The 12,825-nt window shown below is 50.3% G+C and overlaps 1 protein-coding gene across 2 annotated transcripts in view; it reads left to right on the plus strand.

Moving 5' to 3' along the window:
- The window catches only part of INTS1 (integrator complex subunit 1), a 168,059-nt gene that overhangs the window by 22,786 nt on the left and 132,448 nt on the right, over window positions 1-12,825 (plus strand). For both annotated transcript variants that reach the window (XM_068244500.1, XM_068244501.1), the window contains one exon: window positions 10,737-10,817. In XM_068244500.1, coding sequence (XP_068100601.1) covers window positions 10,760-10,817 — 58 coding nt within the window. In that variant the 5' untranslated portion in view covers window positions 10,737-10,759. The remainder of the gene's footprint in view (window positions 1-10,736; window positions 10,818-12,825) is intronic.

Here is a 12,825-nt window from a genome sequence, read left to right on the forward strand (position 1 = left end):
TACCTCCCTATTGTTTTTTTTTTTTCTTCCTTTTATGTTGCTACCAAATCATTGCAGTTCCCTCAATAGTGCCTTTCTGATAGTCCTTCCCCTGTTATGGTACTTCCAGATTGTTTTCCCATCGGCGGGGTTTCCCCTATTATAGTTCCCTTTACCATTAGAGAGCCCTAGCTATGGTACTCCCCAGTATATCCTTTTGTAATCATCTGAGAGTCATGTGACCATAATAAGGCTGAATGATGGAGTAGTCAGAGCAGGGAACAGGTATCTATCATTATGCTCCACCCCTCAGTGAGGTCTCTGCATTGCCTGGGATTCAGTGGGCCTTACAGAAGCTTGCTTTGGGCCTCATATTTGATGCGCCTATGCTGGAGTTTCTTACAGTTCACTGCTTTTGTTCAGTACTAAACATATTTGTCTCCAGTTGAAATTATCGCTTTTTTTGTTGTTTTTTTGTAAACTGAATTCTTATTTTTTGTCTTGGAATGCTGATATTGAATGAGAGATGGATTTGATTGTTATTCACTACATTCATTTCTACTACCCTAAGGGCCTGTTTCCACTACACTCACATTCTGGATGCAGAAAAACTGACTCCAATGAATGCCTATTGGCCTGTTTCCATTAAACGCGATTTTTCTGAAGCAGATTTTCCTATAAGCATTCATTGGAGTCAGTTTTTCTGCATCCATTCTGCGTGTAGTGGAAATAGGCCATAAGACTTGGTTCACACATAAATCTGTTCGTTTCCGGTCCAGTCTTGTCCTGTCAGTTTTGCATCAGTGTTCCATCATTTTTACCTGACTGAGGCTCTGTTCCCACTTGAGCGGATGCAAAATGGACATGGTAAGCACATCCGTCCAATTTGCATCCACTCTGTGATGTCCACTTCTGTCCACTGCTGTCTGAACGATTGCTGCTCACCTGTCCCGCCGATAATCGCATCTGTTCAGTCGCTCTATATTCAGCCCGGAGGGCAACAGGTGCAATGGGGCTCTCCATAGGCTGCAGTAGGCCAGTTCTCCCTAGCAACAGGGAGAATTTGCATTGGTCCACTATGAACCAATGACAATTCTCTCTGCTGCTGACAATTTGCATTGGTCTTTTGCAGCGCAATGGGGATCCCCCATGCTTCTTCCCTGTGTACTGGGAGGGAGTGGTGGTGGTCGGAGGCGGGACATGTAGCCTGGGGCAGGCGTTTCCACTAGAGATGGGAAGTTCGGATCTTTTCAATGATCCGGATGATTCGAATCGGATCATTGAAGAGATCCGGATCTTTGATCCGAATCTCGGATCATTTTACTACCGGAAGCATTCGGGGGGTGAAATGAACAGCAGGACAGGTCTGTGGACAGAAGGAGAGGGGGGTGGACATACAGAGAAGGGGAGAAGATGGACAGAGGGCAGGGAGTGGACAGAGAAGGGAGGAGGGACGAGCAGAGAGCAGAAATGTTTGCACGTAATACCCACATGCTGAAGTCATATGCTTTACATATATTTCACCTATATGTTCATCTGTACACTTTAAAAGAAAAGGTTGCACAGTGAAAGAAAGCATTCCCAGAAGATAAGTGCAGCTGTTTAGTGCCGAGTGCAGGAGGATTATATTGCCTTTCAATCACAGTGCCTGCAAAGTTACTGAGCTGTGCTGAGCCAAAAGCTTCCAATGTGATCACTGTGTACAACTACGGAACAGCCAGCCTATAATGAGCAGCACATTGCAGCCAATATGTGTGCTCTACACATATCTGGCAGTGGCACCCATGTCCCCTCTCTCTCATCTACCTGTCTCCCTGCAAGGCTGGCTCCCATCCAACAGAGCGATCCCTGCTTCCAGGACCCCGCTGCCCGCTGAGAGGGGGCGTGTCGCTCCTGGCCCCGCCCCTTTTGCGATCCGAATCGTTCATTTTGATGATTCGGATGATCGACTCATAAAATAGATTCGGATCAAAGATCCGAATCGTTCATGATCCGGACAACACTAGTTTCCACTGTCCGGTATTATTGCAGACTGCACAGAAGTGCGGTCCACTTAATTGTTATTGTTTTTATTGATTTATATAGCGCCAGTATCTTCCGTTTAATGCAACAGATCCAGCAGATCCATTTCAGAGTGACGAGTGTGAACAGCCTCTGTTAGGAATATGGTCATGCCACTTCCTGCCTGCTGGTGGCAGCATCGTGTTGAACTCTGAACTTCCTTTATTCCACCAGCAGATGGCTCTAGAGACTTTGCAGGACCTGAACTTTCTTTGTTCCACCACTGGGTGGCTCTATGCTGGCTGGAGACAGCTCTGCCACTGCAAGGGTTGCTCTCTATGGACTTTGCTTGCCAAGCATGCTGCAGGTGTGTCCTCCTTATTTAAGAGCCCTGCAAGGAGCAACCTTTGCCAGAACTTTGTGCTCGCTAGCTGGAGTATCTGGACAACCCTGGTTCTCTGGTATTCTGTATTTCTGTATCTGTTATCCTGTTACTGAACCTTGATTCTGTCTGACCTCGTTTACTGCCTGCTCCTTTTGTACCGTGATTGCTCGATTGTTGCCGACTTATGCTTTGTTCTGACTGTGATTTTGTGCCTGCCTTCTTGTACTGCGATTGGTGTATATATTGTATATATTTGTCCTGTGTATATGTGTATATATATCCTGTATATATTTAGTTAGATAGATAGATAGGGTTTTGGGGGTTTTGCACCTTGCTTTGGTTGTATGGTGTGTATGCATGTGGTGGTTGCGTTCTTGTATATAGTTGCCACCATATTCTCTGATTGCTGTACATAGTTGTTATGCATGCTGCTGCATTGAAATTGCATAATACTGTATGCACAATTGTAAATAAACCTTCCTGCATAGTATATTCCTGTCTCAGTGTCTGTGTTGCTGCAAACTGCAATCAATCTCAGTTTCTCCGTTCAGGCTCATGACAGAAGTTCTGGCCAATTACTGATTGCTGCAGCTACACTGTATACTGAGTTATCTGTCAGAATGAATCTACAAGATCTTGATTACTATGCATTTTTGGCTGAGGAATCTGAGCAAGAATGCCGCACTTTCTTTGCTGATTATCCTAGGGAAGATCTGCTGAAGTTAATTAGTCAGGTTTATGGACTTGTTAAGGATGGATCGTTTGACTCACAGGATTTTGAATGCATAATCAAAATCTGGTATGATCTTGCGTTCCCTACAGTTTCTGATGGGTATTTACCACCTTACAATTTGCATAAAATTGAAGCCTTGATTAATTTGTTAGAAGATGATCAAGTGGGTTTTTTTGATTATTTTAATAACAAGGATAAACAAACTGTGCAAACATGCATTAACTCTCTGCAATCCTTGATCAATCAAGGCCTATGCAAATCTGGAAAAGCTTCACTTCTATTGTCTGCTTGGCAGAAAGTGTTATCTCCCAGCTCCATATCTCATGCCCTGCCTGTAAGAAATAAATTTGAATTTAAATTTAATTCTGATCAAATTGAACATTTATTTGATTATTTGAGGAAGGATAGGCAGAGGTTTGTTGAATATTATGCCAATCAAGAAGAGGAATTTATAAGGGCCTGTATGTGTGCGACTCAGTCTCTGAATGTGCAAAAACTCTGCAAGTGTGAATCAGCTGCAAAGCTACTTGATGCCTGGTCTGAGATTCTGTCCTCTCATTTTCACTCCCTTCCTTCTGTTAACCCTTCATATACCTCGAACCATGTCCAATACTCACAGCCTGCAACAGTTAAACAATTTGTACCTACATTACCAGTAATAACTAAATCTGTGTATTATGACTTGCCTGTCTCTACTAACCAGAAGAAATGCGCTACTAAGCAAACGGCCATCAGATCTACACCTTGGTCCTCACAGTTGCCAGTATCTGCATTAAAGTCTGTCCCAGTGTTGAGGAAACCAAAACGCAAATACTTCCCTACAGCATCTATTGCTCCTGTGCAGCCTCCATCCGCCTCATCTCCTGTGCAGCCTCCATCCGCCTCATCTCCTGTGCAGCCTCCATCCGCCTCATCTCCTGTGCAGCCTCCATCCGCCTCATCTCCTGTGCAGCCTCCATCCGCCTCATCTCCTGTGCAGCCTCCAGTCACTTCATCTCCTGTACAGCCTCCAGCCGATTCCAGTCGTGTGCAGACTCCATCCAAGTCGGTGCAGACTCCATCCAAGTCGGTGCAGACTCCATGCAGCTCCATACAGACTCCAGTTGATTTTTGTCCTCAGCAATCTCCAGTCAGTCCTGAGCAGTTCCTCGCCTTTTCTTGTGGACTTTTTCATGGACTAGATTTGCTGACTATGGGTCTGCCCGACAGGCCTGCAGAGCCCCAGCATGTTCATCCTGCAGTATCCAGTCCTGCAATCCAGCCCGCAGAGTGTTGCATCCAGCCCGCAGAGTGTTGCATCCAGCCCGCAGAGTGTTGCATCCAGCCCGCAGAGTGTTGCATCCAGCCCGCAGAGTGTTGCATCCAGCCCGCAGAGTGTTGCATCCAGCCCGCAGAGTGTTGCATCCAGCCCGCAGAGTGTTGCATCCAGCCCGCAGAGTGTTGCATCCAGCCCGCAGAGTGTTGCATCCAGCCCGCAGAGTGTTGCATCCAGCCCGCAGAGTGTTGCATCCAGCCCGCAGAGTGTTGCATCCAGCCCGCAGAGTGTTGCATCCAGCCCGCAGAGTGTTGCATCCAGCCCGCAGAGTGTTGCATCCAGCCCGCAGAGTGTTGCATCCAGCCCGCAGAGTGTTGCATCCAGCCCGCAGAGTGTTGCATCCAGCCCGCAGAGTGTTGCATCCAGCCCGCAGAGTGTTGCATCCAGCCCGCAGAGTGTTGCATCCAGCCCGCAGAGTGTTGCATCCAGCCCGCAGAGTGTTGCATCCAGCCCGCAGAGTGTTGCATCCAGCCCGCAGAGTGTTGCATCCAGCCCGCAGAGTGTTGCATCCAGCCCGCAGAGTGTTGCATCCAGCCCGCAGAGTGTTGCATCCAGCCCGCAGAGTGTTGCATCCAGCCCGCAGAGTGTTGCATCCAGCCCGCAGAGTGTTGCATCCAGCCCGCAGAGTGTTGCATCCAGCCCGCAGAGTGTTGCATCCAGCCCGCAGAGTGTTGCATCCAGCCCGCAGAGTGTTGCATCCAGCCCGCAGAGTGTTGCATCCAGCCCGCAGAGTGTTGCATCCAGCCCGCAGAGTGTTGCATCCAGCCCGCAGAGTGTTGCATCCAGCCCGCAGAGTGTTGCATCCAGCCCGCAGAGTGTTGCATCCAGCCCGCAGAGTGTTGCATCCAGCCCGCAGAGTGTTGCATCCAGCCCGCAGAGTGTTGCATCCAGCCCGCAGAGTGTTGCATCCAGCCCGCAGAGTGTTGCATCCAGCCCGCAGAGTGTTGCATCCAGCCCGCAGAGTGTTGCATCCAGCCCGCAGAGTGTTGCATCCAGCCCGCAGAGTGTTGCATCCAGCCCGCAGAGTGTTGCATCCAGCCCGCAGAGTGTTGCATCCAGCCCGCAGAGTGTTGCATCCAGCCCGCAGAGTGTTGCATCCAGCCCGCAGAGTGTTGCATCCAGCCCGCAGAGTGTTGCATCCAGCCCGCAGAGTGTTGCATCCAGCCCGCAGAGTGTTGCATCCAGCCCGCAGAGTGTTGCATCCAGCCCGCAGAGTGTTGCATCCAGCCCGCAGAGTGTTGCATCCAGCCCGCAGAGTGTTGCATCCAGCCCGCAGAGTGTTGCATCCAGCCCGCAGAGTGTTGCATCCAGCCCGCAGAGTGTTGCATCCAGCCCGCAGAGTGTTGCATCCAGCCCGCAGAGTGTTGCATCCAGCCCGCAGAGTGTTGCATCCAGCCCGCAGAGTGTTGCATCCAGCCCGCAGAGTGTTGCATCCAGCCCGCAGAGTGTTGCATCCAGCCCGCAGAGTGTTGCATCCAGCCCGCAGAGTGTTGCATCCAGCCCGCAGAGTGTTGCATCCAGCCCGCAGAGTGTTGCATCCAGCCCGCAGAGTGTTGCATCCAGCCCGCAGAGTGTTGCATCCAGCCCGCAGAGTGTTGCATCCAGCCCGCAGAGTGTTGCATCCAGCCCGCAGAGTGTTGCATCCAGCCCGCAGAGTGTTGCATCCAGCCCGCAGAGTGTTGCATCCAGCCCGCAGAGTGTTGCATCCAGCCCGCAGAGTGTTGCATCCAGCCCGCAGAGTGTTGCATCCAGCCCGCAGAGTGTTGCATCCAGCCCGCAGAGTGTTGCATCCAGCCCGCAGAGTGTTGCATCCAGCCCGCAGAGTGTTGCATCCAGCCCGCAGAGTGTTGCATCCAGCCCGCAGAGTGTTGCATCCAGCCCGCAGAGTGTTGCATCCAGCCCGCAGAGTGTTGCATCCAGCCCGCAGAGTGTTGCATCCAGCCCGCAGAGTGTTGCATCCAGCCCGCAGAGTGTTGCATCCAGCCCGCAGAGTGTTGCATCCAGCCCGCAGAGTGTTGCATCCAGCCCGCAGAGTGTTGCATCCAGCCCGCAGAGTGTTGCATCCAGCCCGCAGAGTGTTGCATCCAGCCCGCAGAGTGTTGCATCCAGCCCGCAGAGTGTTGCATCCAGCCCGCAGAGTGTTGCATCCAGCCCGCAGAGTGTTGCATCCAGCCCGCAGAGTGTTGCATCCAGCCCGCAGAGTGTTGCATCCAGCCCGCAGAGTGTTGCATCCAGCCCGCAGAGTGTTGCATCCAGCCCGCAGAGTGTTGCATCCAGCCCGCAGAGTGTTGCATCCAGCCCGCAGAGTGTTGCATCCAGCCCGCAGAGTGTTGCATCCAGCCCGCAGAGTGTTGCATCCAGCCCGCAGAGTGTTGCATCCAGCCCGCAGAGTGTTGCATCCAGCCCGCAGAGTGTTGCATCCAGCCCGCAGAGTGTTGCATCCAGCCCGCAGAGTGTTGCATCCAGCCCGCAGAGTGTTGCATCCAGCCCGCAGAGTGTTGCATCCAGCCCGCAGAGTGTTGCATCCAGCCCGCAGAGTGTTGCATCCAGCCCGCAGAGTGTTGCATCCAGCCCGCAGAGTGTTGCATCCAGCCCGCAGAGTGTTGCATCCAGCCCGCAGAGTGTTGCATCCAGCCCGCAGAGTGTTGCATCCAGCCCGCAGAGTGTTGCATCCAGCCCGCAGAGTGTTGCATCCAGCCCGCAGAACTTTGCTCCTTGCCTGCAGAACTTTGCTCCTTGCCCGCACAGACTGTATTGGGATCTCAGCCAACGGTCCAGCCAAGCGCTCAGCCAACGGTCCAGCCAAGCGCTCAGCCAACGGTCCAGCCAAGCGCTCAGCCAACGGTCCAGCCAAGCGCTCAGCCAACGGCCCAGATCCATGAGGTTATGCAAGCTGCTGCCCAGCCTTCACAGACTTTTGTTGCTGATGTTCCTGATGGTGCCCGGCCTGCTACTGTTCTTGCTTCTCCTGGTAGTGCCTGGCCTGCTGGACTACTTGAGGGCACCCAGTTTACCATCCAGCCTGTTGCTACCTTGTCTGAGACTATTCAGTCTGTTGCTAGTATGCCTGCAGCACTACCTGAAGTTTTCCAGTTTACTGCTCAGATGTCACAGACCTCTGCTGTTGCTTCCAAGTCTGGCGACTCTGCTGTTGCTTCCAAGTCTGGCGACTCTGCTGTTGCTTCCAAGTCTGGCGACTCTGCTGTTGCTTCCAAGTCTGGCGACTCTGCTGTTGCTTCCAAGTCTGGCGACTCTGCTGTTGCTTCCAAGTCTGGCGACTCTGCTGTTGCTTCCAAGTCTGGCGACTCTGCTGTTGCTTCCAAGTCTGGCGACTCTGCTGTTGCTTCCAAGTCTGGCGACTCTGCTGTTGCTTCCAAGTCTGGCGACTCTGCTGTTGCTTCCAAGTCTGGCGACTCTGCTGTTGCTTCCAAGTCTGGCGACTCTGCTGTTGCTTCCAAGTCTGGCGACTCTGCTGTTGCTTCCAAGTCTGGCGACTCTGCTGTTGCTTCCAAGTCTGGCGACTCTGCTGTTGCTTCCAAGTCTGGCGACTCTGCTGTTGCTTCCAAGTCTGGCGACTCTGCTGTTGCTTCCAAGTCTGGCGACTCTGCTGTTGCTTCCAAGTCTGGCGACTCTGCTGTTGCTTCCAAGTCTGGCGACTCTGCTGTTGCTTCCAAGTCTGGCGACTCTGCTGTTGCTTCCAAGTCTGGCGACTCTGCTGTTGCTTCCAAGTCTGGCGACTCTGCTGTTGCCTCCAAGTCTGGCGACTCTGCTGTTGCCTCCAAGTCTGGCGACTCTGCTGTTGCCTCCAAGTCTGGCGACTCTGCTGTTGCCTCCAAGTCTGGCGACTCTGCTGTTGCCTCCAAGTCTGGCGACTCTGCTGTTGCCTCCAAGTCTGCAGTTCCTGCTCCTGCTGCTGCTCAGCCACCACAGACTCCTGCTGCCGCTGCTGCTCAGCCACCACAGACTCCTGCTGCCGCTGCTGCTCAGCCACCACAGACTCCTGCTGCCGCTGCTGCTCAGCCACCACAGACTCCTGCTGCCGCTGCTGCTCAGCCACCACAGACTCCTGCTGCCGCTGCTGCTCAGCCACCACAGACTCCTGCTGCCGCTGCTGCTCAGCCACCACAGACTCCTGCTGCCGCTGCTGCTCAGCCACCACAGACTCCTGCTGCCGCTGCTGCTCAGCCACCACAGACTCCTGCTGCCGCTGCTGCTCAGCCACCACAGACTCCTGCTGCTCAGCCACCACAGACTGCTGCTGCTCAGCCACCACAGACTGCTGCTGCTCAGCCACCACAGACTGCTGCTGCTCAGCCACCACAGACTGCTGCTGCTCAGCCACCACAGACTGCTGCTGCTCAGCCACCACAGACTCTTCCTGCTGCTGCTGTTGTGGTCCAGCCATTACAGACTCCTGCTGCTGTGTTGGTCCAGCCACTACCAACTCCTACTGCTGCTGCTGTCCAGTTACCTCAATCTGTTGCTGATCTTCCTCCAGATGGTTTCCTGTCCATTGCCCCGATTGATGGTTTCCTGTCTTCTTTCCAGCCTGATGTCTGCCAGTCCACTGCCAAGCTACCTCCTGAACCTGCTCTTCCTCTTGATGGCACCCAGTCTACGGCTAATGCTTGCCACTTCACTGCCATGCCTAAGGTCTACCAGCCTGATATGTGCTTGAGTGAGGACCTGCCTATTGCCTGGCAGGGCACTTTTCTACCTGATGTTTACCAGACCACTGCTCTGCTTGGTGCTTTGTCTGATATATGCCAGTTTACCATGCTGTCTGATGCCTACCAGCCTGGTGTTCTTCTTGATGTCTTTTGTCTCCAGTTCCTAATTCAGCATCCTGAGATACAAAGTGAAAAATTAAATTTTCTGTTTCCCTCCCTGCCCACCCAGTGTTGGCAGAAATTGTCAACCTTCCTGTATGATTTCCTTTCTGCCGCCTCTTGGGATCCTGGCGGTAGTGGTATATGGTCTTGTTGGAGCGTCCTGAGGCCGCTCCTTAAGGGGGGGGTTATGTTAGGAATATGGTCATGCCACTTCCTGCCTGCTGGTGGCAGCATCGTGTTGAACTCTGAACTTCCTTTATTCCACCAGCAGATGGCTCTAGAGACTTTGCAGGACCTGAACTTTCCTTGTTCCACCACTGGGTGGCTCTATGCTGGCTGGAGACAGCTCTGCCACTGCAAGGGTTGCTCTCTATGGACTTTGCTTGCCAAGCATGCTGCAGGTGTGTCCTCCTTATTTAAGAGCCCTGCAAGGAGCAACCTTTGCCAGAACTTTGTGCTCGCTAGCTGGAGTATCTGGACAACCCTGGTTCTCTGGTATTCTGTATTTCTGTATCTGTTATCCTGTTACTGAACCTTGATTCTGTCTGACCTCGTTTACTGCCTGCTCCTTTTGTACCGTGATTGCTCGATTGTTGCCGACTTATGCTTTGTTCTGACTGTGATTTTGTGCCTGCCTTCTTGTACTGCGATTGGTGTATATATTGTATATATTTGTCCTGTGTATATGTGTATATATATCCTGTATATATTTAGTTAGATAGATAGATAGGGTTTTGGGGGTTTTGCACCTTGCTTTGGTTGTATGGTGTGTATGCATGTGGTGGTTGCGTTCTTGTATATAGTTGCCACCATATTCTCTGATTGCTGTACATAGTTGTTATGCATGCTGCTGCATTGAAATTGCATAATACTGTATGCACAATTGTAAATAAACCTTCCTGCATAGTATATTCCTGTCTCAGTGTCTGTGTTGCTGCAAACTGCAATCAATCTCAGTTTCTCCGTTCAGGCTCATGACAGCCTCTATTTATAAAATAGGAGCCATTCACTGTCAGTTTAGTGGAGAGCGGACATAAAATGTCTGTTTTCTGTTTAAGGCCTGGTCCACACTAGGTCCGGAAACGTATCTGTGGCTCCGTTTTTAAAACCTGATCAAAACTGGAGCTACGAATAGCAATGTTAAAAATAGCAACTGTCTTCAACCATACAAAAAATGGATCCGTCTGCATTTGTGGGGACTTGTTTTTAAAACCTAAACGGAAGGTCTGGATCTGCTGCATTTTCACGCCACGGATCTGGATCCTGATACACTTAGGGTTAGTCGCAGGCAATGGAAAAAACGGATCCCACTCTACACAGGCAAATTTGGACACAGAAACGGATCCGTTTTAATTGTGAACCAAGTCTTATACCAATTTCTTCCTGCTGTACTTGTTTTTTTTCTTTGATTTGAAAGTGCTATTTGTTCTTTTAGCACCATAAACTAACCACATTCTTCTTAACATTCCTGCTACTTTGTCATCTCCTTAGGTTCTTAATAAAGGCTAGGCAAGATGAATCGCCCCAAGGCAACAGCTGTTCGTCGGCCCAGTGCAGCTGCAAAATCCTCAGGTAAGGTGACATTTTTTTTAAATACCAAAAAATGTTGAGAAATGTGTGGCCTGCAGGTTTCCAAGTTGGAGGATCATAAAGATACTGAGAAATATTTTGTGTGTTTGCATGTTTTACAGGTTGTTTTAATTTCTATAATTCAGTTCTGTTACTGCTCACGGTATCAGCAGTGCTTTCACAAGTAGATAAATTAATTCATGTCACTAAAGACTCCTACAAGGGAAGAAAAAGTTCAGCCGAGATGCTTGTTCTGCAATATATCTGTGGAGGGTTCCAGATCTGTGTATATCATTCCACCTTCTGCTGTTCTATTGACATGTAATAACTCCAAAATGTGTTGCATATATTTCAGTTCAAAACAATGAGCATAGAGCAATGACACCTGGTAACATGATATAGGAGAGTTTCACTGAGATTTGGTGCTCTGCATAGGTTCAATATGATATGGTGCTCTGCATGGGTTCGATAGGTTCTCTGTAATTTGGTGGTTTGTAGAGGATCACTATGATTTGGTGCTCTGCAAGAGGTCTCCGCATAAAAAAGGTACCCACCACAATCTACTCTGAACAATTCATCATAGAATGGAACGAGATTCTGACAGACTGTTCTTTGGCTTTGATGAAACTCATCATTACTTATGAGGAGGAAAAGCTGATTGATTTTAGACTTAAGATCACAGAATTAAAAAATAATATTTCGAAATGTGAGAGTTTAGAGCAGTATGACGTTTTGAACAAAAAGTTATGTGACAACATTGCTAAATTAGAATGTATTATAACAGAAACCAAGAGATCTAAGTATTTAAGGGATGTAGAAGACTACAAACGAGGGGTGATATATGAGTGGGGCAAGTGGGAGACCTTAGCGAGATCACCCAAATCACCTAGACCGATCCTCCGCAGAACACAGAGACAACAAGGGAGAAGGGTTAGCTTTAGTTCCCCAGAAGCCTCTGACCTGTCTGATAATTCAGTCCCTGGAACACATGACCGCTCTTTGCAGGCCCCTATAGCCTCAGGCTTTTCAAAAAACGTATATGGTCCAACCAACGACTACAGGGGACAGAGGAAAGGCCGCAGGAGGGGCAGGAAAGGAAGAGAAGGAAGACCAGACGGGCAGGGAAGAAACATAGAGCCAGGTGGCCCAGAACAGGGAGGGAGGGGATACAGAGTGTGGTGAATCTCTCCCGGTATGTACTTTCGGATGTGGAGAAGCGGGTCCTTGAGAAGGGCCTTTCTTTTGCACCATCTAAACATATGAATGTTTTTGAAACTATAGTTGATGTAAATAGATTCATTAGAGCTGTTCTACTCCGAAAACATTTTCTTGATAGTGAGGCAGTCGAGGGCCGGGTTGATAGAGCTATGAGCGGTGTTGATGATATTGGAGATTTTAAGGAGCTAAGTGCTAGGTGGGCCTTAGATTCTTTGGCCACAGAAAGCACTGGCTTAGTCTCCATAGATGATGTTAAGCCGATCTTTGCTCGTAACCCGTCCTTTTATCCCTTGGCTAGCCGAACACATCATGTGGAAACCTTTCAAGAGTTGGTGGAGAGAGATTTGGTGGAACTGGAAGGGGATCTGAGTAAAAACAGACCGAATCTGTCACACCAGGAGCGACAGGCCCTCTCTAATCTTCAGAGTAACTCGAGCATAGTTATCCGCAATGCGGACAAGGGGGGTGCTGTCGTTGTACTGGATAGTGACAGTTATAGGTCTGAGGCCCTTAGGCAATTGAATGACTCTACAGTATATCGGAAATTGGGGGCAGACCCTATGAGAGTTTTTCAGAGAGAATTGTTTAACCTGTTGTCTTATGGACAAAGTTTGGGTCTGTTGGATCAAAAAATGGTGGACTATTTGGGTGTCTCCAGTCCGATCACCCCAGTTTTCCATCACCTTCCTAAGATCCACAAATCGGGCGTTCCCCCGGAGGGCAGGCCCATTGTGGCTGGCATTGGCTCTCTGGGGGAGCGCCTGAGTGAGTGGGTAGATTCAATGTTGCAACC

This window comes from Hyperolius riggenbachi, chromosome 7 (genome assembly GCF_040937935.1).
Source record: "Hyperolius riggenbachi isolate aHypRig1 chromosome 7, aHypRig1.pri, whole genome shotgun sequence".
NCBI lineage: Eukaryota > Metazoa > Chordata > Amphibia > Anura > Hyperoliidae > Hyperolius > Hyperolius riggenbachi.